The sequence below is a fragment of the Apodemus sylvaticus genome, chromosome 12 (assembly GCF_947179515.1).
Source record: "Apodemus sylvaticus chromosome 12, mApoSyl1.1, whole genome shotgun sequence".
In the NCBI taxonomy this organism is placed as follows: Eukaryota; Metazoa; Chordata; class Mammalia; order Rodentia; family Muridae; genus Apodemus; species Apodemus sylvaticus.
Window position 1 is genome coordinate 84,231,948 of NC_067483.1, and position 24,719 is coordinate 84,256,666.

General features: G+C 39.0%; 2 protein-coding genes across 15 annotated transcripts in view; one reads left to right on the forward strand and one right to left on the reverse strand.

The window, feature by feature from the left end:
• Nucleotides 1-21,188, reverse strand: part of Cep170 (centrosomal protein 170) — an 80,688-nt gene extending 59,500 nt beyond the window's left edge. For all 10 annotated transcript variants that reach the window (XM_052200137.1, XM_052200136.1, XM_052200135.1 and 7 more), the window contains exons 1-2: nucleotides 21,092-21,188; nucleotides 518-662 (exon numbers count right to left, since the gene is read on the reverse strand). In XM_052200137.1, coding sequence (XP_052056097.1) covers nucleotides 518-622 — 105 coding nt within the window. In that variant the 5' untranslated portion in view covers nucleotides 623-662; nucleotides 21,092-21,188. The remainder of the gene's footprint in view (nucleotides 1-517; nucleotides 663-21,091) is intronic.
• An 881-nt stretch (nucleotides 21,189-22,069) lies between these two features.
• Nucleotides 22,070-24,719, forward strand: part of Sdccag8 (SHH signaling and ciliogenesis regulator SDCCAG8) — a 195,275-nt gene continuing 192,625 nt past the window's right edge. For 2 of the 5 annotated variants that reach the window (XM_052200142.1, XM_052200141.1), the window contains exon 1: nucleotides 22,070-22,239. In XM_052200142.1, coding sequence (XP_052056102.1) covers nucleotides 22,173-22,239 — 67 coding nt within the window. In that variant the 5' untranslated portion in view covers nucleotides 22,070-22,172. The remainder of the gene's footprint in view (nucleotides 22,240-24,719) is intronic. The other 3 variants (XM_052200140.1, XM_052200138.1, XM_052200139.1) reach the window with 3 other exon arrangements.

Sequence of the window (24,719 nt, forward strand, 5' to 3'; positions counted from 1 at the left end):
TACATATTGTTTAAAAATTGTGAAATTGATATATAGATATCCAGTAAATTATTTTCTAATGTTTTACCTATCATACTGTTAAAAACTGCTACCTTGTAGGCTTTCTTCCTTTACTACTATTATAACACACATTGCATAAGGAACTCAGACTTAGATGATAAATAGGAATATAATGTGACATGTTATGAACAAAATTATTTCTTAAAATGTGAATTTTAAAACTGGAACTTTTTTTTTTACAAATACGGGTGAGTGTACCTATATGTACATCTCTCTGTGTCTCTCTCAAACACACTTTATTGTAAGTTTTCATTTTCAAAAAATAATCCTCAAAATACAGAATTTATTGTACATGATACTAGGGTGACATGAGAGTTAGGTGAGCAAGAAAATGTAAGTCTGAACTAAAAGAAGTCTATCTGACCTCCGACTGAATGCTCTGGTTCTGTGAGGTGAAAACAGCTCCTGATTCCCAGCTAAGCTTAGTACTTGCATATAGAGAAGGCTGATACGTCACCTGAAGCATGAGCTCACAGTCGTCTCTTCCAACAAAAATCATTTCTCGTGGCAGCCTGTGGCGGGTGCCTCCACTGCTCACCAAAAACCAGGATGTTAAGCTCATTTCTGCTTAGCTTCTGAATCCTTAGCCAAGCTACATTATCCTGCAAATGAGAACAAGAACACAGTAGGAACTCTTCAGTATCTAGTCACCATCCCAGAAAGTAGGCCTCAAACAGAACTGCCCTCAACATTTTCTTCCAATATGCCACATTCTCATCAGTGTCATAATCCAGAAAATTCCACTCAGAGTCCCGTTAAAAAGGAAAAATTGACGGTAAATAAAAAGGTGGTCAATTATTAGTAATTTTTATTACAATTCTAAAAGACTTCTAGACTCTATCTGTAATTTCAAAGTAAATATGCACAGTAGTGCAGTAACATAAAAAGCTGTGCTGTATAAATAAACGACTTGCTGAGGACAGCATGAGAAAGACTGAAATTTATAGAGTATATCTGCTATCCAACTAGCGTAACTGTCAATTCCAAAGACACCTCGTTGGTGACTGTCAAATGCAGAGATACTGAATACAATTTGAACAATATAAAATCCAATTGCTTCCTCCTTTTTCTCCTCCCTGCAACTTGCTTAAATAGCCTCAGACTGGACCAGTCCTCTGGCCATTGCCTTCTCAGTGCTGCGATTTCGGGTGTGAGCTGCTTCTTTACTTTGTCAATGCATTTTTCCTAGAGTAACAATTCTTATATTTTTGGTTTTTAGTAGTCTCTAGTGCTTAAAAAAGGGGGGAACCCCTAAAAGTATTTGTTTATAAGGGTTATGATATATATGAAAAACTGGTATTTGATTTATTTAAAGAAATAAATTTCACTCAAAATTACTAATATTAGTAAAACAAAATCCCCCTCTACAATAGAAAAAAATAACACTACTTAAAATATGGGTTATCTTTTAAACATCTGAATTAAAAGAAAAGAATTCCTACCTTCTTGCATTACTCTCTCACCATAATTTTGAACTAGAAATATGTAAAGACAACATATGGAAAAGGGCTTTCAAATCTTTTACAATATTTGTAGGGAGTTTTAAAAGAAACTAACAAATAACTATACAAAGCCAGTTTCTTGGTTGTATGGAATTTGGAAACTGTACCAAATGAGCGTTTCACACACAGTTTTGCACAAATTCATCTGCCACTTAAGTGGGCTTTTGTAACATTATACATTGGTCTTTTGAAAAACAGTTTTCAGAATTATGTAGATCTTCCAAATACTTGAATATTTCACTTGTACTACTTTAAAATACATTTATTAAATATCACTACCCATGTCAAAAGAATAGTCTTTAAATATTAGGGCACTAAGCTCACAGACAGAATTCATTGCTTCAAATTATATCCTTGACACCTAAAATTTTATCATTGAAAATAAAATCCTGTCACTTTTTCTTGAGGTTCATTTTGACAAATATTCTACTTAGCAATCTGCCATTCACTGAAGTACAACTGATGTTTTATGAAAGCATGGGCCTAGTTTAGCTCACAAGTCACATAGTGACCCAACTCATTTTCTTGGAGATAGCCATAGTACTCTGGCCCAGAGTGTAAGTACTCTGTAAGTACTTTCCTCTAGTCCTGCAAAACACTACAAAGTGTGACTTTAAAGTCTACACTTACTATTACCATTTTGTGAGATAGTCTTAGGTAAAGTTAGTGGATTTTTAAAATGGTTTTTAATGCCGATGTACAACATACAGTCTGGTCCATTACTGAGCTTACATTTACCACAATCGTTTTTGTATCATGTGTGCTAACAGAAATGCAACAAGAAGCAGAAAGTCCTTTGATTACATTAAACATCTGGTCCCATGAACCCCGCCCTTGAAAAGATTGCCTTCAGGGACACCCAGGACTGTAGACTGACTTTTTAACAATTACTGTCCTATGGGATATGGCACTGTCAGTAACAATTTCAGACTTTTGAGTCAGTAAGATTAAGGGGTGAGTCTGGATCCTAGTCTACTATTTTTACTCTGCATGACCACAGGCACTGTAAAAATGTCATGTTCCTTAGTTTTCTCTCTTACACCTAGTGTCATGATACCATCTACTGGGAAGCCAAAGAATATTTTCAGCTTTTCCTAATATGTATAATGTGCTGCCCTTGACTAGGAAGTAAACTTTATTATAATGGAAAGAAGCATTCTACAATAAAATAGATGTATACACTAAAGGCAACACCGTCCAATGTTCTGTTAAGAATCCTGTATGTTTTATGTTAAACGTGACTGTCTTAGTTTGGTTTTTGATAACTGTGATAAAATACCATAATGAAAAGCAATTTGGGTAGGTCAGGGTTTATTTGCAAGGTATCTTTGGAGAAAGCCAAGGCAGGAACTCAGGGAAAGATAATGGAGGAGAAACTGAAGCAAAGGCCATTGAGGAACATACCATCCTGGCTTGTCCAGGCTGCTTTCTTGTACACTCCAGGACCACTCTCCCAGGGGTGGCACAGTGGCACAGGCCCTCCCATCCACATCTGTTACCAACCAAGAAAATGCTTCACAGGCTTGTCTACAGGCCAGTCTGATAAAGGCATTTTCTCAAATGAGGTTTTCTCTTTCCAAGAAACCTTATTTTGTGTCAAGCTGACAAAAAAACATACCTGATACATTCAACTTTTACCAAAATAAGCAAATAATTTCGTGTGACACTAAAACAATAAGTCTTTTTACTTTCTCAGCTTATTTAATCAGTTTGTCTGGTCTATGTGGTTTGTTAAGTCTCCCAGTCACCCAGCTATCTAGATCTTAGTCTTACGTATGCTTAGTCTTACATATGCCTTCTGTCAAATTTGTGTTGCAGTATTTCTTTCTCTATTTTAGAATACAGTCTCCACAGTCAAGCCAATAGAGAACCAGAACTAAAGGAAAATTTTTGTAAATATGTTGCATAATTTACATACTCCATTTACCCAGAAGAACAATTTTAAAACACTGCACAGTAAGTAGGTCAACAGTTGTATATTTTTCAAGGGAGCAAAAATGAAAACAACTATGTGATATAATCATTTGACATCAATTCATCTTAAACAGAGCAATCTAAGCACAAAAAGCATAGATGGACAAAAACTTCTTAATTTGAAAATCAGTTTAAACAAATATTCATATGCTACAAAGCATCCTTTAATTTTTACTTTCTGTGAGACTGTCTTTAAATAGTGAATAACAATATTGTGACTATGAAATATATTATTTATATATATACTTATATATAATTTTAATTACATAAAATAATATAGTTAAAATAGCTTTTTACAAATCTTATTTAAATTTTCATAAAGCTTAAAATTTGAAAATATACATTTCCTAAAATGAAATAAAAACATTAACATTCAATATGCAGGGTATTATATTCCTTTTTGGGCTAAGGTGATGGCCTTGAGTCCACTCAGGATCATTTCTTCTGGGAAATGCAATGTAATACAGAGCCCCCTTCTCTGTTTTCTCCAGGCATCGCTAAGCCAGCTTCCCCATCACTCCCTCAGGCATTCTTTTTTCATGTGTGTATGTATTTGTGGTATCTTTGTGTTTGCAGGTATGTGGCAAGAGAACATGGAAAGATGAGAGTTTGACAATGGGTATCTTCTTGATCTAGCTAGCCCAGCTAACCAGACTGCACCAGGGACCTCAGGCCTGTACCTTCTGAGTGCTGCGATTGCAGGTAAGTCATCTATGTGGGCTCCCAAGCAATTTCAAAATGGGTAACGGACTCATACAGATATTTCTTAAAAGAAGACATAAGTGGCCAGCTGTAAACATCAGGGAAATAGAAGACAAAACCACCATGAAATGTGACCTTAATACAGTAAATAGGTACTGTCCAAACACCCTAAAAGATAACAAGTGCTGGTAGGAACTCAAATGGGAATGTAAATTAGCACAGCTATTATAAAGAGCATTCTGGAAGTTCCTAAAAATTAAAAAAAAAATAGAGCCACTGCATGATGATGTAGCCCTATTCACAGGTATATATACAAAGGAGATAGATATATGAGGGAAACATTTGCATTCCCAAGTGTATTGCAGCACTAACCTCAACAGCCAAGAAACCAAGCAAAGTGTCCATATACTCATGAAGGCAATATGGTTCAACTATAACAAAGCACAAAATTCTGCCATTCGACACAGCACTGATGGAAATGGAGACTCTCTGGTTAAATGAAATAAGCTAGACACAGAAAAAGGAAATAACATAAAACCTCACTGGTATGTACAATTTGAAAATGTTGCTCTCATAGAAATCGAGAGTATAATGGTAATATCTGGGAATGGCTAGGAGTTGGGAGATGAGGAGAGGCTGGTCATCAATGATCAACTTATTTATAGTTCAGTAGAAGCAAGAAGTTCTGCTGTTGCATATGTGATTATACATAGTATACAATGGATTCCAAAACATTAGAAAAAGAGTTAATAATGAGACAGACAAGTTCAACTTATTTAGATGCTACACCAAGTATACATGTACTAAAATAAATGATACACTTAAATATATATACACACACACCTATTGAGCCGACTACCAAATCCAAGGTTGCTAGGGCAAACAAACAAAAGAATCTTGCCTCAGGGAACTAAATCCTTTAGAGAATGCTGGGAAGTTAGATGGAAACAGGAAGCTGTTCTTATTCCAGACTGGAATGGAGACATGAGATGACCTCACCCATGCCAGTGGAAGGTCATAGTTTCTTCATCTCTAGGGTCTAGCCTAGAACAACCTTTTACCCACTGTAATTGTTTGACAACCTTCCTTTCTTCTTCCTACCATTGCCCACGTCACCCCTCTCTGTTAGAGATCAAATCTAACATACTGCAGAGGGTATTTTTAATGAATAAAAGACAACTCCACTTAGAATTCTTGGCTTTCATGTAACCTGGAACTCTCTAGGCTCACCTAACCTGTTACTGAGTAAATCTGGCCCTTATTTCCTATTTATGCTCCTCTTTAGCAATCTCTTAGAGTTTATCTTCTTGTCACACTGGGCTTGGCTTCTCAGCAGTTAGATGACAATAATTTAACATTCCAATATTTAGATGTCAGGCAGGCATAAGCCTACTTAGTACCACAGTCACATCCTTACCTTTCTAGACTAGTTTTAAAATTGGATTTTACTGTGGGAACAGTTCATTTTTGCATCCAAACAGATGAATCAGAGAAAATGTACATATATACAATGCAATTTTATTCAACCATAAAAAAAATACCATTCCCAAGAAAACGAATATAGTTGGAAATTAGTATATTAAAGATAAAGTAACCCAGATTCAGCAAGGAAAATCCCACCTTTTCTGTCATATGTGGATTCTAGATTTTAATTTTGTGAGTATGTATGTGGCTCATGAGACTAGGAGAGGACTATGAAGTGGAGAGGAGTCTTTGGGAGAAAAGGAAAATAGGTTACTTGAGTATATGTTTAAAATGTGGAAAGGGATCTAAGGGTTAGAGAAAGACAAAGAAAGAGCAGAGGGTGGGGAAGGGAAGTAAAGAACAATCAAAGAAAAGGAAGCATATATGAAAACGCCAGAGGGAAACCCACTACTGTTATTTAAAACATACATTTTTGAAATGCTGCTTGTAGTTACATGTAACTCAATTGAGAAGTGATGTCAGGAGGGAGCTGAGTGATGTGAATTATAATGGAGTTTTGAGACAGACAATAGCATTGCTACAGAACTAGGAAAGAGTGCATTGCACAATCCGTGCCAAAAAGCTGGCTTCCTTACATTATATACCTATTGTATAATTAATGCATGAATTACTTGAACTAGGCCACATGTTAAGGATAGTCCATCCTTATGCTCTGCAAATCAGCTGGCTGATTCATCACCAGATGGCTTTACACAGAATAAGGCTCATCTTACCCTATAATCTCTGCTATTGCAGAGAAATAAATAGCTGGCCTCACAATAGGACTATCACTCTTGAGCAGAAAGGGCTTTTCTCCAACTTTATTTGATGATAAAATATCATTTGAAAACTTTTTTTCAAGTTACCAGGAAGCATGAGAGATAATGACCTCTAAAGATTTGACTCACTGCCTAGCTGTTTCCAGAGTATATGTTTTTCCAAATAAATTACGTGAAACTTGAAACAAAAAGGAATAAAGTGTTGCAGGATATTTGATCACACTGTGAACCCTGAGACTGTTATTTACTGAAGAAACCTGTTTTTAGTTGTGGTATGGCTCAGCCTTAGCACACACCTTTAATTCAAGAACTTTCTGCTTGAAAATTGTGAACAGGATTAAATAAAGTCAAGAGGTGGAGCCAGTAACCAGTTGAAAGGAACTGAATATGTACATGTCTTCTGCAAGGCTTCATCCAGAACCTGATGGAAACAGATGCAGAAACCTACAGCCAAATATTAGGCAGAGCTGCCTGGAAGACTTGTGGGAGACTTGGTGTAAGGACTGAGGGAGTTGGGGGGTCAAGGACACCATAAGAAGACCTACAGAATCATCTAACCTGGGCCTGTGGGTTCACAGAGACTAAACCACCAACCAAAGAGTGTACACAGGCTAGACGTAGGCCCCCTACATATTTGTAGACGTGTAGCTTGGTCTTCATGAGGGTCTAACAATTGGGGCAGGGGCTGTCTCTGACTCTATGTTATCTGCCTTTGGATCCCTTTTCTCTAGCTGGGCTGCCCTGTCTAGCCTTAGTGGGAGAAGATGTACTTAATCCTGCTGTGACTTGATGTCAGGGCAGGGTGGGACTCACGGACTGTCAGAGGAAGCATCTCTGAGAAAGTAACACACAGGTACAACATTCTCTGAGGAGAAGGGGAGATGGGTATGTGAGGATGGGACTGGGAAGAAAGGGCTATGATCGGGATGTAAAATGAATAAATAATAAAAAAGGAAAAGAAAAAACAGAGCAAAAGGGAGTCGGAGGATGGACAGAGACACGGGAAGTAGGAGGGTGGGAGGGAGAGAGCAAATCCCTTCTGGGATGTCAACTGAGGAGGAAGGGCCACTGGGTGTTCTCTTTGCCTCTCTTAGTTAGCAGGCTTTCTCCCTAGCATCTGGCTCTTGAGTCTCCATTGACAAAACAGAACGACTGAGACTTGGTTAAAAAACAACAATTAAGTGATAAGTTTCACCTCTCAAATTTGTCCTTTGACCATCAGTAAAATTCATAAACTATATAAATATAATAAACCCCTGGATGAACTAGCCCATAAGATTTTATAACTTGTATCATGCTTTTCCCTATCATGGCAAGCATTTAAAAGAAACAGAAGAAACTATAACTAAATACACAAATTAAAGATTCTCTTTTCATCTCTTGCACTGACATCAGGCTCTAACAAATAATATGCCTGACATTATTTGATGCTTGACATCAAAGTCTTTGACTCTGATGCTCTGAATTTGAAAATGAAAGAAATAACTATTGCTTCATTTCACATACAGACTAAGCATCAAACACTGGGGTTTGAAAAAGCAAGCTCCTAATTTTCCCTGATCCTGTATATAATAGAATTTATTAACCATTTATCATATATTAGACATTTTTCTAAGAACTTCATATGTAAGAAACAAACATATATAAGTAAAAATATATTATCTTTAAAATTCTGTATTTCCTTGGAAATGAACACAAATAATATACATCAATTCCAAAGAATACTCCAACATTATAGAAATTTGATAAAAAATCCATTTTCATTTTTAAGTTTTAAATATTACAGATACTAGGAAGAAAGTAGAGAATTAAGATAGAAAAAGCACCTAATCTCATAGAAGCTAAAATAAACAAATAGCTTGTAGCTTCCCTGACAGTAGAAGAGGGAAAAAATAAAGCAGAGAGAAAAGGATGATGTAATAGTTTAGGGTGGTATTCTTTAAGATGGACAGTCAGAGGAAGTATCTCAGAGAAAGTAAAACACACACACACACACACACACACACACACCACTAAAATTTTCAATGTGGTTGTATAATTAACTTGATCTTGGACAGAGAATGAAAAACGTTGTTCTTGGGAAAACTTCATTTACTTTAAATCCCCACCCTCATTTGTACAGTTCCTCACAAAAAATAAATCTGCAGCTGTGCTGGTTTTGGATTCCTACCAAGATACTGACTCTATGCTCACATGAAAAACCAGTAGTAAGAATATTTTTGTAAGAGGGGGAGAGGAGCAAGGGAATACTTTTGTTCTCATACTCATTATTTTGGAATAAATGCCTAAATTTTACCTTTATTATCTACCATATAAATCAAAAACTCTTCTTTAAAAGCAGTTAATATAAATATGAACCAAGAACAACTATAACAACTTAGTATTTGTTCACCAAAATAATATATGGCATTCTAAGTATCAAGCCTCATATTGTATCTAACTTTATTATACATTTTCAAAAGACTCAATTTAATGAGAAAAGGTAGCAGCATAATAAATTTCCTTCATAAAAATCAACAAATCCTCAATGAATAGTCTTACCAGAAAAATGCTACACATTTGCATGACTGAGGCATGAAGAGTTTTTATCAAGATTTCTCTGCCAGTTTATAAAAAATATAAAGTGTGACTTGCTTTCCTTTGTAGAACTGAGTAACTTTTGTTAAACAGATGGTTTGGCTACTCTAGTTACTGAAGCTCCACAAACAGAAACCAAGCGCTTTTTGTATGAGGGATGTCTTCAATCAAATGTTTGCATTTATAGCAGGCAATATGAATAAGATGATATTGTAATCAAAAAAGCAAAAGAGATTAGTACATTCATTTATAAAGGTAGCAGCAAATGTTTAAAAATAAGTTAGTAAATTAGAAAATAAATGAACTCTCATCTTCTAGCTAACCTTTGAATCTCCTGTGTTCTTTCATAGTCTAGACTGTACTCTTTTGGCTCTCCATCTGAAGATAATTATGTTCATCATTACCTGACTCTACAAGGTTTCTAAGAATTCAATAAAAACAGTACAATGTGTGCTAATTTCTGAGAATGTGAAATAAGAGATTTTGTCAAAGAGGACAATTTTCAAACACAACCAGCACAAAACACTTGAAAGTATTATTTTACTTGAACAACAACTTCAGCAATTTTGAGGCAGAAAAGCAGCTAACACAGATAAATCATTACTACTATCAACAGTCAATACATAGGAAGCAATATAAGTGTTCATGGGCAGATGAATTAATAATATATGGTACACACAATATAGTATTGATCAATGTTAGAAGGGAATTCTGATACCTGATACAATATGGATCAACCTTGAAGACAATTATGTTAAGTAAAATAAGCCATTCACAGAAATATAAACATTATATGATTTCAATTATATGAAATACTTTGAGTAGTGGAAATCATAGAGTGAGGAAAGTAGTTGCTAGGACTTGGGGATGGGAGCACTAAAGGAGCTATTGGTTAATAGTTCTTCATTTCAGTCTTATGAATGAATAGTGGTGCTGGCTGTACAGTGTTGTGTATATATACTAGACATTAATGCTTAGGATGGTAAAATGTATGTATGTGTATCTAATGGGGAAAATGTTCATTTTCCTTCTTTCTCATGTGTGTAGAGTCATGTGAGTGCACATGAGTGTACATTCATGTGGTGGCCTTATGCTGGTGCTGGAAATCATCTTCAATTACTCTTCCACAATATTTATTGAAGCAGGGAATCAAATTTAAGCCTAGAGCTTATCAATATGGCTAGTTTTAATAATCTCACCTCCCAGGGCTGGGATTATGAGCAGACTGCCATACCTTCCCAGTGTGTATGTTAGGTTTCTAAGATCTGAACTCCAGTCTTCACATGTGCTTGGTAAGTGCCTAAATCAGTGATCTAATTCCTTAGCCCCAAGTGTTAATAATTTTAAGAACAATTATTGTGCCAGGCGGTAGTGGCACACGCCTGTAATCCCAGCACTCTGGGAGGCAGAGGCAGAGGCAGGCAGATTTCTGAGTTTGAGGCCAGCCTGGTCTACAGAGTGAGTTCCAGGACAGCCAGGGCTACACAGAGAAACCCTGTCTCGAAAAACCAAAAAACAAACAAACAAAAGAACAATTATTGTTAGGAAATGATATACTGACCCTGGGTGAACTCATATGTCAACCCCCAACTCCAATAAAACAATTTGTTTCCCTTCCAAAATTGAACTTTCTCCAATTTTACATTTCTTTCCTCCTGTCCAACTCCCCATTACTCTTTTTATTTCAATCTCTACATACCACTATGTAGCATGTATATCATTTAATTTCTTCAGCTCTCTGGTATGATTTAAATGAAGATATTTGTTGTAGTTTGGACCTTGAATGCCATTAAAATCCTCACAGTCTGACCATTGTTTGGGGAATTCATGAAACTTTTGAGGCATCAGGCCTAGACAGCAAAGGCTTACGAGCTTTTGAGACTTACAGCTTTGCCCTGTTTATGGTGCAGCTCTCTGCTTTCTAATCTGTTTTATGTCTAATGCTTTCTAATAGTTTTAAAGAAGTCAGACCCTATGGGCCTGTTACCATGGAGTAGGCCCTCCAGCTACCAGGCCCTCCCTGCCATGCTAGGACTATACCTTTTGTAAAACCAAGAAGAAAATCAAAAAGTAAAACTGTTCTGCAGATTCTTTCTATTAGGAATCTAATCCCAACAAGGAGAAAAGTAACTAAATATTTCTTTCAAAATTCATGCTAACATTAATCCTCAATGCAACTATATTAAGAGATGTGGCCTTCCTCCTGTAACCATGCAGGAAGCCTAGTGGAGGAACCAACCCACCCACAAAACCTTTGACCCAAAATGTAGCCTGTCTATGAGAAATGCAGGGATGGGGGATGGAGGAGAGACGGGGAGAACGACCAACCAATAACTCGTCCAACTTGAGACCCATCCCATGGTTAATCACCAATCCCTAACACTACTAATGATACTCTGTTATGCTTGTAGACAGGAGCCTAGCATGTCCTGAGAGACTCCCCCTCAGCAGCTGACTCAGATGGATGCAGACTCCTACAGCCAAACAGTGGATGGACCTTGAGGACTCTTAAGGAATAGGAGGAAGGATTGCAGTCTCTGAAGGGGATAGGAACTCCACAGGAAGACTAACAGTGTCAACTAGCCTGTACCCTCAGGGCTTTCAGAGACTGAACCACCAACCAAAGAGCATATATGGGTTGGACCTAGGCCTCCCCACACATATGTGCAACTTGGTCTTCTTGTGGGTCCCAAACAACTGGAGCGGGGAGCTATCCCAAAAGTTGTTGCCTAAAGGTGGGATATGTTCTTCTAGCTGGGCTGCCTTGTCTGGCCTCAGAGGGGGAGGATGCGCCTAGCCTTGCAGAGACTTGATGTTCTAGAGTGGGGGGAGATACTGGGGGAGAGGGGAGGACTTACCCTCTCAGAGGAGAAGAGGAGGGGAGAGGGGGAAAGGATTGTGGTAGGGGATGACCAGGAGGAGGGGCAGCGAGTGGGATGTAAAGTGAATAATGATAATGATAATAATAATAATAAATAATAATAATAGATGCAGCCTTTGGGAGGGAACAGAATCAGTACTCATGATGCTATCTCTAAGGAAAAGACCTTCAGCAGATATTTAACTTGCTAAAACTTTAAAAGTAGCTCTTGGAGTTTTCACAACTAATACATAGGGCTACAGACAAGCCTTTTCTTAATTATTAATTGATGGAGATTAATATCCCATTGAAGGTTGTGCCATTCCTGCGCTGGCGGTCCTGATTCTATAAGAAAGCAGGCCGAGCAAATCAGTAAGCAGCACTCCTGCTCCCCCATGACTTGTGTATCAGCTCTTGCCTCCAAGTTCCCGCCCTGTTTAAGTTCCTGACTTGGTTTCCCTCAGTGGACTGTAATATGTACACCAAATGCTTTAGTCATGGTGTTTCATCATAACAATAAAAAACCTTAACTAAGGCACTGACAAAAGCATATACCATTTTTGTAGTTATTTTCCTATAGCTCCCACTTTATTTTTAAGAACATATTTTCAATCTCTCTCTGCACAATCCCCTGGTGATACTTATCAAATCCAAACCCTGTAGGACAGGGTTCGACCTATCAAGTGAGGTTAACTCTGAAGACTCAGTAGAGCATTTTACAAGGGACGGAACCAGTGAGCCACGCTCCCAGATACCTAGGCTCCTGACACCAACTCCATACTCCTGACTCAACTCAGTAATCCTGTGGCCATCAGTCATGGGCCAGGCCCCCTGTTCTGGATGAACTCCACCCCTATAGTCACCTGGCTACAGCCAGGTTTTCCCCACCCCACAGTTACCTGGCCACTATAAAAGGGGGCTTCTTGGGCCTTCCTAGCTCTCTTGCCCTTAAGTTCTCTTTTTTCTCTTGCCCCTGTTCCCCCTCTCTCCCCATTCTTCTCCTCTCTTTCCATGTGGTTATGGCCAGCTCTTACCCCTCTATCTTTTCTTTCTCTCTTTACTTCTTTCTCTCTTTTTCTTGTCCTACTTCTCTGTAATAAAGCTTTGAAACCATGGGCTGCCTCTTCTTATCAAAACCCACTGTGTAGGAGCAATGGAACAGGCCTGTGCCTCCAGCTGTCAGACCTGAGGGAAGACTTCCCCGCCTAGCCAGACTTCCTCTACAGGTACACAGGGCGGGAGCCAGGATGGCCCCACATTTTGGGCAAGGACCCCCGCCCCTCCAGCCAGGCAGCTTCCCTTCTGTAGGTACACAGTGCCATCCTTATACAGGTATTCAGGCCCCACCCGTTTTCCAACAAGTGCAAGAGTCCTTCCTATTTAAGCTCTAAGGCTTGAATTTGTGATTTGTTATTCCATTTAACAAGTAATAAACTTTTACCTAGTATACTATCAGGCAGAATTAGAAGTCTTATTTTAAAGATTGTCCCCTCCCCACTCCTGGCACCACACCTCTTTTTTCTACACCACAAGAATGCTGTAAAATGACACGCCAAACTGCCCAGTGACATAGAATCCAGGAGAGATAAATATTATTTCTATAGTCAATGAAAAAAATTTAACTTCAGCCAATGTGTTTCCTCACATCCTACAGTAATGCTGTGGCATTATTTTTGAGGCCCTAAGCAAGAAAATATCCACCATTAAGTATTACTTATTTATTTATTTATTTATTTATTTATTTATTTATTTATTTATTTATTTATTATAGTAAGCCTCCAAGAAAGTAATCTATCACTAACTAAATGGAACATAAAACTGAATTTCTGAGGTAAAGTAACATTCAATATCACACAACTAGTGACATTGAGGTACCACCTGATCAATTCTTACTCAACAGAGTATCACTGCCCATCTACCTACAGTCAGCGAAGCCCTACTTGTAAATAAACAGATGATTAATTTATAGGAAAAGTTATCACACGCATTCTTATTAACAAATAAGAATGAAGATTGGTCATCTTATGCCAGTATAAGAGGGTGTGTGTGTGTGTGTGTGTGTGTGTGCATATTTCAAATGATTAAATGTGATAAAGTGACTGGCCACTCTTATCTCCATGATTCCTTTTTCTCCTTGATTTCTCAGGTACCACACAATTCATTCCTTCCAGTTTAGTGGTGGTGTTTAAATTTTAAGAATCCTTAAATCTTCTCCCCAGAATTTGTGTCTTATATATCCCATTACCTTCTTGATATATTTACTTAGATGTTCAAAAAAGATTCCTAACTGTGGAAACTCTTGATTCTGTAAAGCCAGACATGGACAACTTTCACTATCACCAACACAGTTACTCTAAACACAGTTTATATCACTCCAATTAATTCTTAGCTCATTTTATTTCCATATTTGCACCCCTTCCCCGCTATCTATAAAACAATCCTTTCAAAGTCCTCAATAAATTCCCACGGCACTTAAATAACATCAACCAATAAAAGCTCCATTCCATTTTAATTCCTCCTCCTCTTCCCATCTCTCACTCATCTCCAGACACAGTGGCCCCTTTGTTCTCAAATTCACTTATCCTATTCCTTGTAGAACTACACTGCCTGTGAGAATATTCTCCACCCATATACCTACATGTCTTTTCCCCTCGTTTAAGCTGGATGTTAAATATCTGGGGTTGGATAGTGAGCACTGTTTCTGAAGACTGATTTTTCAAACACTCAGAAATAACAGCATTTAAGATACAGTGTGTAGTGAGCCTTTCTTTCCTGTCAAAGATGTAAGGAGAATTAAGATTATTAATTTTTGTAATTGTTTGAATTGAGAGATACATTTAACATATAATAAAAGAACTTCATTACATTGTTGAAAGTGGTAATCCAGTATTTACAAAATGGGTAGGAAGGAATTTGGTTAAAATATTGAACCACTGGAACCCTTTGTATGGACTCACACCTTGAAAATAAAAAAGGAAGTTTACCACCCCTCACTCTTTAATTTGATTAATTTTATTCACTTTCTTTTGCCTTCTCTTCTGTCACCTGGCCTTAGGTTTTATCAATGCTATTTTTAAAAATTGTAACCAGTTTCCATGTTTAATTCTGCAGCTCTGTTCTAAATGCAGTTGTAGGGAAATGACTGTCCTCATTTCAGCCTATGCTGTAGTGTTTGGAGTCTACAGTTGTCACAAACTTAATAGTAATGCCTTTCTCAGTGCTGATAACTCTACTTCATAGCACCTCTACCTACTCAACTTTATTATCATATAGTGATATTATCATCCACTTCCTCAAAACTCCTAGTCTCACTCAATTCCTTTGTCCTCAAGGAAAAAAGAAAAGAAACCAAACTACAAATAATTTTCATTACCTTTGTATCACTTCTCCACCCCCAGCATATTTTATGCGGCACTGATTCTATTTATAAATCTGGACAGTTTTATCCTTGGCTATGACAAGTATTTGGACAGGATGAAGACATTAGAGATATTTATTAAATTTATAAATGTCCAAACGCCAGGAAGTGAAGCTATAATCCCTTGCATGAGAAGACAGAATCATGATTCAAGAAAATTTCAACAAATTTGTACTATAGTAACATTAAAACAGATAAAATTGAGTAGATTGTAAGGGCAAATCTTGCTTCAGAAATATCACCCATGTTACAAATGGAGTATGTGAGACTAGTAAATATATGAGATTTATATAGACTGAATCAGTAATTTTCAGGCAAAAACATTTCAGAAAACAAAAAGAGAACCAACATAAGGTTGCTGAGTTTCTAATGGTTTAAAACAGTAGAATAAAACAAAACCTACAACTACTATCAAAGAAAACTTATGACTTATTAACATCAGTTCATAAGAAAGAGTACTTTAATATTAGGAAAGTAGTACAGAAGTGCACCATCCTGAATTACAAGAATGTAACTTTCAAGAACCATGATTCTCTCCCCTGGATGTCTCAGAACTGAGAAAAAATTACTGTTGTTAAAGACATGACACAACGTCAGACTGAAAACAAAAATATATGGCTTTAAATAAGCAATAGGTATACAGCCAGACTATAACTGCATTAAATATGGAAATTATACTGGGAAAAAAACCACATTGACTCAACTGTCTCAAATCAGTTAGAGACAGGAGAGGTAAAAGAAACTAAACAAATATGAAGTTGCAAGTGGATATTTTGAAAAATATTATTGAGAATCTTACTGTATTGTTCTTAAACTAGAACTACAGCTAACAAAGAATTCAGATAGTAAAATCAGCTTTAAATTGCATGCTTTTTTATAAGTCCTTAAGCTATGGCTATCACCTCCATTCCGTTTCTCTCCCACCTCTGTCCCTACTCTATAATCCCTATTTCCGGTATTCCCCTTTCCAACTCACATGTGTTATCTTTCCTGTCCCCTTAAGATTATGTTACCCTCTTATGAGCTCCTTTCTAGTTTCCTAGGGTCTATATACCCTGTGTGTGCACGTGACTGTGTGTGTGTTTGAGCAAAAGAGATGAGACGAGCAGACACAAAGAGATGATCAAAATATAATATTTGTATGAAAATGTCATAGCAAAAGCCATTATTATAATTAATGCTACTACAGAAATGTTGAACACTGTAGCAGGGCTCCCCATGAAGAAAGACAGTTTCTGTCCCAAAGGATCTCAATTTGTTTCTCCAGCCTATTCAAGAGTCCTTTTTCTACACTCTTATCTTGAATTGTAGGAACACCTAGCCCTGTTGTCTTATACTTTCTGGAAGGATCCTAGGCTTCTCTCTTTAGTGTGAGAAATCATCTCCCTTCAAGCAGCAATGACTTCTTGGTGCTAGCAGGATGTAGCAGAAGCAGGTAATCAATAATCTATCGGATCACAGTTTGGCTATTTATATTTGATATAAATGATCCTGGCTCCCTATCTTTTTCCTTCTCTTATAAAATCCCAGAGCTATTGTCTTCATTCAAGTGTGGCCATACTGCATCTCACTCCTCTCTACTCTCCACAGAGCAGATGGCTCAATCTCATTAGCTGGGACCTCCTCTGGCCTAGGACTCCAGTAACAACCTTTCATTAAACTTTCTGAAGGTTAAATAGACTTCCTTTCAAGTCCAGGGAAGAGTTCGAGGCAAAGCTGAATCTCAAGAATTTTATCAACATGGGGCACATTGTACAGAAGACTTGTAAAATGCTTCCAATTCCAGCATTTTATTAATGACAATAAAGGAACAGGTATTACCACTTAACTTACTAAAAAGAGATGTCAAAAAAAGTTTGACTTTATGTTCAAAACACAAAGGTTCAGTTACAGACTCAACAATTCTGTGATATGGGCTATAGAAAGTTATTGACTAATGTTGTGCTTATTAAAACGTTATGTGTTTTGCCTGCATGTACAATATTCACCATGTGTCTCTGTTGTCTGAAGCATGAGTGTCTGGCTCCTTGCAGCTGGAATTACAGGAGGTTGAGAACTACCTCCTGGTTGTAGTTCCTCTGGAAGAGCAGCTAGTGATCTTAACTGCTGAGCCAACTCTCTAACCCCTTAAACTTTAAATGTATAAGATAATACTGTGATAAAGAAGGATGTTTTAAAAAAAATAACCCTGCCATTTAGTAAGTGCTCCATGTACTGTAGGTATAATTCACCTTTTCAATAATACCATGCCCCCCAAAAGAAATATTTTCTATAGCATTTAATAATAATTAGTGCACTAAAATGGTTGCTTATTCCCCACTATGTTTCCCTTGGTTTCAGTTCTATACAATGCTTGGGATTCTTCCCCCTTGCATTGTTAATACTGCATGGATGTCGTTTATATTAGCTTTCCTCCTGTGAGTTTCTTCTATGCTTTTGTTAGACATGAAAATAAATTTCATATTTGCTATGTTACTTTGCCTAAAAAAATACATATCCTGTTGCACAATCATTTCAACTAAACTGGACAAAATAACCAGTTTAATCAATTACAGATGTCTTCTTATTCTTTTATACCACAAAAAAAGTGAACTCACTACTGAACATATCCCTCATAAAATATTAGAGCAAGTAAATCAAAAGCTTACTTCGCCAAGGCTAGTTACTCAAAACTTTCATTGTTAAGGAAAATTAAAGGAGAAAAGATGGTCCGCGGCTTTTATTCCACTAAACAGGACCCTATCTGGGAGAAAGAGGTCGATGCTTAATGCTTTAATCATTATCTATCCATCAAACATTGGTGTATTAAGTACTCTAGAACAACTTGCAACTATACAGGCAATTTATAGCTTAGTGTTACCTATCATATTCTTCTTAGAATTGTTCACTACTTAACAGTTTGATGTTTAAGATAGAAGAAAAATCATTATGCATTAAATGGTGAAAAATATCAGGAACAGAATTTTGTTAAGTGAATAAACCATACAGGGTCTGTTAAAGGACTTGTTGAGTAAGCAAGACGACCGGAAGGCTCAGACAGGCAGAACTCATGTAAATGGTGTGCAGGCTTGGTGACCTGTGTGGGGATGTACAGTTAGGCTCAGAAAGTAAAGAGAGGAGATCTCTGGAATAAGCTAGCTAGTGAGGTGAGCTTTATTCATAAGCTACAGATTCAACAAAGCCTCGAAATGAACAACGTAGAAAAGCAATCAAGGAAGATTTCAGTCTCAGGCATCCATGTGCACAGGCATACATTCATGCCTCAACACATACAAATATTCATACACACATGCATGCAAATACACCACACACATGGAAAAAAAGAGAAAGCAAACCCATACAGATACAAAGTTCAAATATTAAGCTTTTACCACCAGAGGTGCAATATCTGATCACTACCATATGCAATAATAAAATTGAGTTTTGACCCCTTCCCCCAGTGAACAAAAAGTAGTAAGAAAATGAAACAAATTACTAATTATGAAATTTTAAAAACAACCCTGATATTAAATCAGCATGCAGAATTGATGTTTATTCTAATGCTAAAATAAGAAACATGAAGATTATGTATTCCACACAAAAATTTTAGGATACCATGAAATGTATTGGTAAGATATTTAAAATTTTACTAAATAAAATTCATACATGGAATTTGTTTATGAATTTTTTAAAAAAAAATTGGCTGAAATCTAAACCAAGCCAAACACATCATGAATCCCAGCACTTGGGAGGCAGAAGCAGGCAGATTTCTGAGTTCAAGGCCAGCCTGATCTACAGAGTGAGTTCCAGGACAGCCAGGGCTACACAGAGAAACCCTGTCTCGAAAAACGGAAAAAAAAAAAAATCCACTCTAGTAAAAGAAGCACCCCCCCAAATATTATTAAAAGGTAAGTTGAGAATAATATAATTCATTAAAGAAAAAACCAACATCATTAAGTTCTTGTGTGTATATTTTATTTTTAACACAGGTTATAGAGTTTTTCATGCTATAAAATATTAGGACATATATTTCATTTTGGTTATTAATAAGCAGGGAAACCAATTTTTATTTTTTTTTTACAAAAAGCACATTTTCTGTTAGCCTATAAAACTCAAGCTGCACTCAGTATAATTAATAGTATGTCACAACATAAGGATTAAAGTAATACGACTGTGAGAACAGAGTTAACTGATACAGACCACTCAGAAGCATGCAGAATATGTTTTATATATTTGTGCAGGACAAGGGGCCTAGGGTATACAAACAGGAGGGAATGCACTGCAGTACAGATCTTGGTTTGTTTGGCTCTGCCTTCCACGGCTTCAGAGTTGGCAGACAAGTCAACCACTTTGCCTACATTAGTTTCTTAGTTTCTGTTAAGCCCACTTAAGACTCCTGTTTTAGGACACCAACGTTTTATAGTACTTACAAAAGAAAAAACTAAAAGCTGAGCAGGTTTTATTTTTTAAAACAATGGCAAAAATACAGACTGCTTGTTTTGTAACTTGCTATTTCCCAGGGTTGAATTCCTCAGTCCCTGAAGGCTAAATACATAGGGCTTTATCAGTAAAGATTTAGGTTCTGTGTTTGTAATGTTACTCTCACATTATCTTCCTCATCCTGCTTCATCCTACAGTCTGCTTGTTTTAAGCAAAAAGGTTGGCAAAGCACTGCAAATACCATAAGTTCAGGGCTTCAAATGATTTTAAAGGATGCATTTTCAAATAAATGTATTGTCTGCTTCAACAAATTCCTCTCCAGTGGTTGAATTTTCACTATCAGAATAAAACCAATCAATTTCAGAAACTAAAACATAGCTGCCCTATTTTTTCTGTTGTTGGTTTTTTGTTTGTTTGCTTTAAGCGTATCTGAATGTATTCCCTTAGGAACATGAAGGCATTACCCACCCAGTGGAAAAAATAATTCTGCTGGTTCATTTCCCTGCTAAACAACAGCTTTGCTGTCAGGCCCTACCTAAGCCCAACCCTCATTGTCACCTAGTAATTTTATATTGATCAGCTTGGCAGACTTGGGACTCTAGCCTGTATAGCCTGTCTTTATACTCTTTGGGGATCGTGGGTCAGGACGACAGTTCATACTCAAGACCAGAAAACAGAGATCATATGACTTAGCACAGACACAATTCCTCGTCTTCCTGTAGGTGTCACGCAGCTGCTATTTCTCTCCTTTGAATAAAATGGAAGGGAACTATACCCAAACCCTACAACTGAATCTTGGGACAATGAAGCCCACAGGAAGCCACTCGCTCCTCCCGTGGGTTTACTACCGAGCTAGAGGCTACGTGGGGGTGCAGTCGTCCGGCAGGCTGCGTGACAGCACGTCTTCCACGCCCTCCTAACGCCATCTGAAGGCTCGTCGTCCGTCACCCCCTCCCCACCGCCGCCGCCCTCCTCACACCCCGAAACCAGCCCCACAAAAGGGATGGGCGCCCTGGAAAACTCCCTTCCCCAGCGATCGCGCAGCCATTCCTTCGATGCTCCGCCCGCAGCGTTCCCAGGCAGCTCAGGCGGCGGCTGCACAAAGCGGGAGCGAACAGAAGAGGACCGGGAGCACCGAGGGGAAGCCGGCCCCGTGCAGCGGCCGCAGCCCATGGGGGAGGGGAGGGGAGGGCGGCGGCCGCGCGGGGCGTCCGGGAGGCGCCCCTCGGCCTCCAGGCCCGCACTCCATCCCGCCGCGGGCCGCGCCCCGGCCCCGGCCGCCGGAGCTGAGGATGTGCAGAATCCCGGGCCGTGCCGACCCCAGCGCATCACTTACCCCTCACCGCAGAGAGGGACCGGACCGGGAGGCGGGGCGCGGCGCGTCCCGTCAGTCTCTGCCACGCTGTCCTCCCCCCACCCCCTCGCCGTTGTCGTCGTCGTCGCCGCCGCCGCTGTGGAGCTGGGGGGCCCCTCGGTTCCGCTGGGCAATAACGTTATTCCACACACGCCCCACACATAGCGGGAACGGCAGCGAGCGGCAGCCCAGTGCGCAGGCGCCTCGCAAAAGGCAACGAGCCAGGCCCTCTCCCTCCTCCAGCCAGGGCCCAGCGATGCCTCACTGCGCACGCGCCAGACCCAGACAATGAAAGGGGGCTTTGCAGAGGGTCTCACCCACACGCTCTCGCAGCTGCCCACTGCGCAGGCGTGCCCCCAAGACCCGCTTGAACAATGAAGAGCCGCTTGGCTGGAGTGGGACCGCAACCAACCAGGACTACGATTCCCAGCGGGCAGCGCGCCAATTCCTCGCGGAGGGCGGGGCTCTGGGCAAGCTAAGAGTTGCAGTGTCTGCCGCCTTCATAGTCTAGCTGTTTGGAAGATTTACACTTCATTTTTTAGAGAAAAACAATTTTGACAGAAATCCTAACTAAAATCGAGTTTACAGTGACTCCTTGCGAGGGCTCCACACCGGCCCGTTTTGAAGAGTTTAAATCATTCACCGGGCCCATTCTGTCAGCAGGTCGATCCAGTTGGCAGAGGATGGCAGGACAGCGGGACTAATCCAAGCTATGCAAAAGGGAAAGGGCGCGGCCTGCCAACCCGTTTCTTGGCAACCGGCTCAGGCCGCTAAACTGCCGGAGTGGCGCCCCGAGCGCATAGCCCTCTGGGAAGCGTAGTATAGCTGGTAGGCACATAGGACTCTCGAGGCTGCAGGCTTTGAGCCTAAGAACTACAATTCCCGACGTTCACCATGAGGACCAGGGCGTAGGAAGAGCCCCCCGGAGCTCGGTCCGGGGTTCCTGGCTCCCTAGTGACAGCAGCGACAGGAAGCAGGCAGGCATCCCCTAACCCCCAGCGCTAGGCCTGTCCTCGGAGGGGTGCACTGGACACTTTCCAGCATAACTCCCTTCTCTGACCCCATGGCGAAGTCCCCAGGGAACTCTACCCTGGAGGACAGTCTGGGTCAATACCAACGGAGTCTCAGGGGTGAGTTGCTCCGAATCTCAGTGCCTAGTAGCTCCTAGTAGTACCATGGGCAATAGTGGGGTTTTTTCCAGACACTTTCCTTGAGCACTAGCCAGGCTGTGTAGGAAGAAGACGGATGTTGCACTGATCTTATGGATGAAATTTTTTAGTTTTGTTTTTAGGATTAAGCAGCATTGTTACCTCTGATTCTTGTGGTTACCTGACCCATCAAGGGTCCTACATCTTGATTTAAGTGTCTTATCAACAAGTGCCAGAACAAATTCATGGGCAATTCCATGCCACTTTTACCCTGTTGCCATACTGTGGCTGTTTAATCCAATAAATTTCTTATTTATATTTCTTAAACATGCAAATTCTGGTGTAGTATAGCAAATCTGACATATAAGTCCAGAAACAAAACACTAGTAGTTTTTTGAAATAATACAATATTTATTGATCTACGTTATTTTCATATAGCAAAGCATTTAGAACTTTATCTTACTAATAACCTCATTTTACCAGTCCGGATAACAAAGCTCAGAGAGGTTGAGTTGCAGGTCAAAACTCACACAGCTGGTTGGTAGCTGCAAAGGCAGGTATTGAATTCAGGCGTATCCACCTTTAAAGCCTATGCCTTTATTATTAATCAAGTCATAATTACTATAATCAAAGCCTATTTTAGTTAATTCAAGTTTTCTGAGCAAAGTATCAGAAGAATGATTATCTGGTAGAGTGTTGTCCATACTCAGAGCTAGCTAGCTCTGTTCTTTTGACCACATGCAAAATCTCTGGAAACTTGAGGCTTCGTTATAGTAAATTTGTGGTGTCAATTACAACATGATTATTATAGAGAACAAATGAACAAAACAAATAATGAACATAAAACTGATTTGTTTTCAGAACTTAAAAAAATCATTCATCTGTAGCAAGAAATGCATGCTAGGGGCTGTGAATGTGGCTCAGTATTAGCATGCTTGTCTGGCATGTAGAAAAGAAGGAAGGCGAGATGGGCACATTAATGTGGGACACAGAAAGTAAAATTTCACCAACAACTTTATTCTACAGGTTATGACATACTTTTTCCTATTCTTCATTTTCACAATCCCCATATGCTATGGCCCATAGTTCAAATATTTGAATCATTTATAACCTGAATTATTCAGCAAATAATATACCGAATGCCTGATATGGGTTACAATAATAGGAGATGAATCAGCCACGAGTCTCTACAGTGTGGATTCTTTGGATTATTGGGGAAGACAAAAATCAAAACAATTGCAGATTGCTGTGGTTTAAAATAAGGGTGGTAACCAATGTTTGACACACAAATGCTTATTAAATGTTAGTTGCTAACATTTGCTTCCTGTAAAATTTAAATTTTTTTCTGAGTACACTGAAAAGTTTATCTCTTTAGGGCTTTGTAGGCTATTGTTTGTCATCTGTATCTATTGGTGGTGTTACAGATGGTTAGCATCCTCAGTGTTCAAACTCTAGGATGGTGGAATTAAATGCAGTCTTCCCCCTACTGATATTTCAAGAGCTGGTGGATTCCAAAGTAACTGCTTCTAACCTTTTTGTTGGAATCAAGGAAAACTCTGTGCTCAATGATATAAGTGGTTATAACTTCTTTTTAGATTGGTTAAGTTTTTCGGTTTGTTGTTGTTGTTGTGGTTGGTTGGTTAGTTGGTTTTTGCATCTAGTTCTTCTGTGACATAATGTTGGGCTTTTATTTGACCACTGGGGGTGGGCTATCTAATATTGATCACTTTGATGTAGTCACACGATTGATCTGACTGGGGCAACATAATGAAGAAATGACAGACAAGTAAGCTCAAGCTGGAAGCGGTGGGCCATGGTCTCAGACGGAGGCACGGCAGCAGCAGTCTGGAAACTCAGCCTCATTAGGGGAACAGTCTGCTGCTGCAGTCAACTGGGATGAGGAAGCTGTGGTCTGTAGTTTCTGCATGTACTGGTTTCAGCTAAATGTCAGGTGCATCCAGACTTTGACCAGGGGAGGCCTGCCACTCACCACAGCCTGACCTAGGGAAGGCCTTGCTGTTCTGATGGGTCTGAGGCACTGGGTCCTTGACATGGCTGTACTCATGTCAACAACACACACTTACTCAGGACTTCATTTCCTCCCACACATTAGGGGATTGTCTAATAGTAAGCATTTTGAATTAGTCATAGGGCTAATTTCAAACTAATTTTAGAGAAGTAGGTATAGCTTGCCAGAGTAGCACTTGCTTAGGCCTGGACAAGGTACTGAGTTCAATCCCCAGCACTATAAAAGACAAATCTTGTAGTGATGTGTGTAGCAGTACTGCTATGGCTTCTAGTAACAATAATGTGAAGTTCTAATTAAGATAACTTGAACATTTATAATTGGTGTGATAACCACTTAAGGTCAAAACGTTTGACCAATGACAAATAAGGGGTATAGAAAAGGAGATGAACATTTGAAAAAATTAAGGTATCATTTTAACAATGATTCAAGAAGC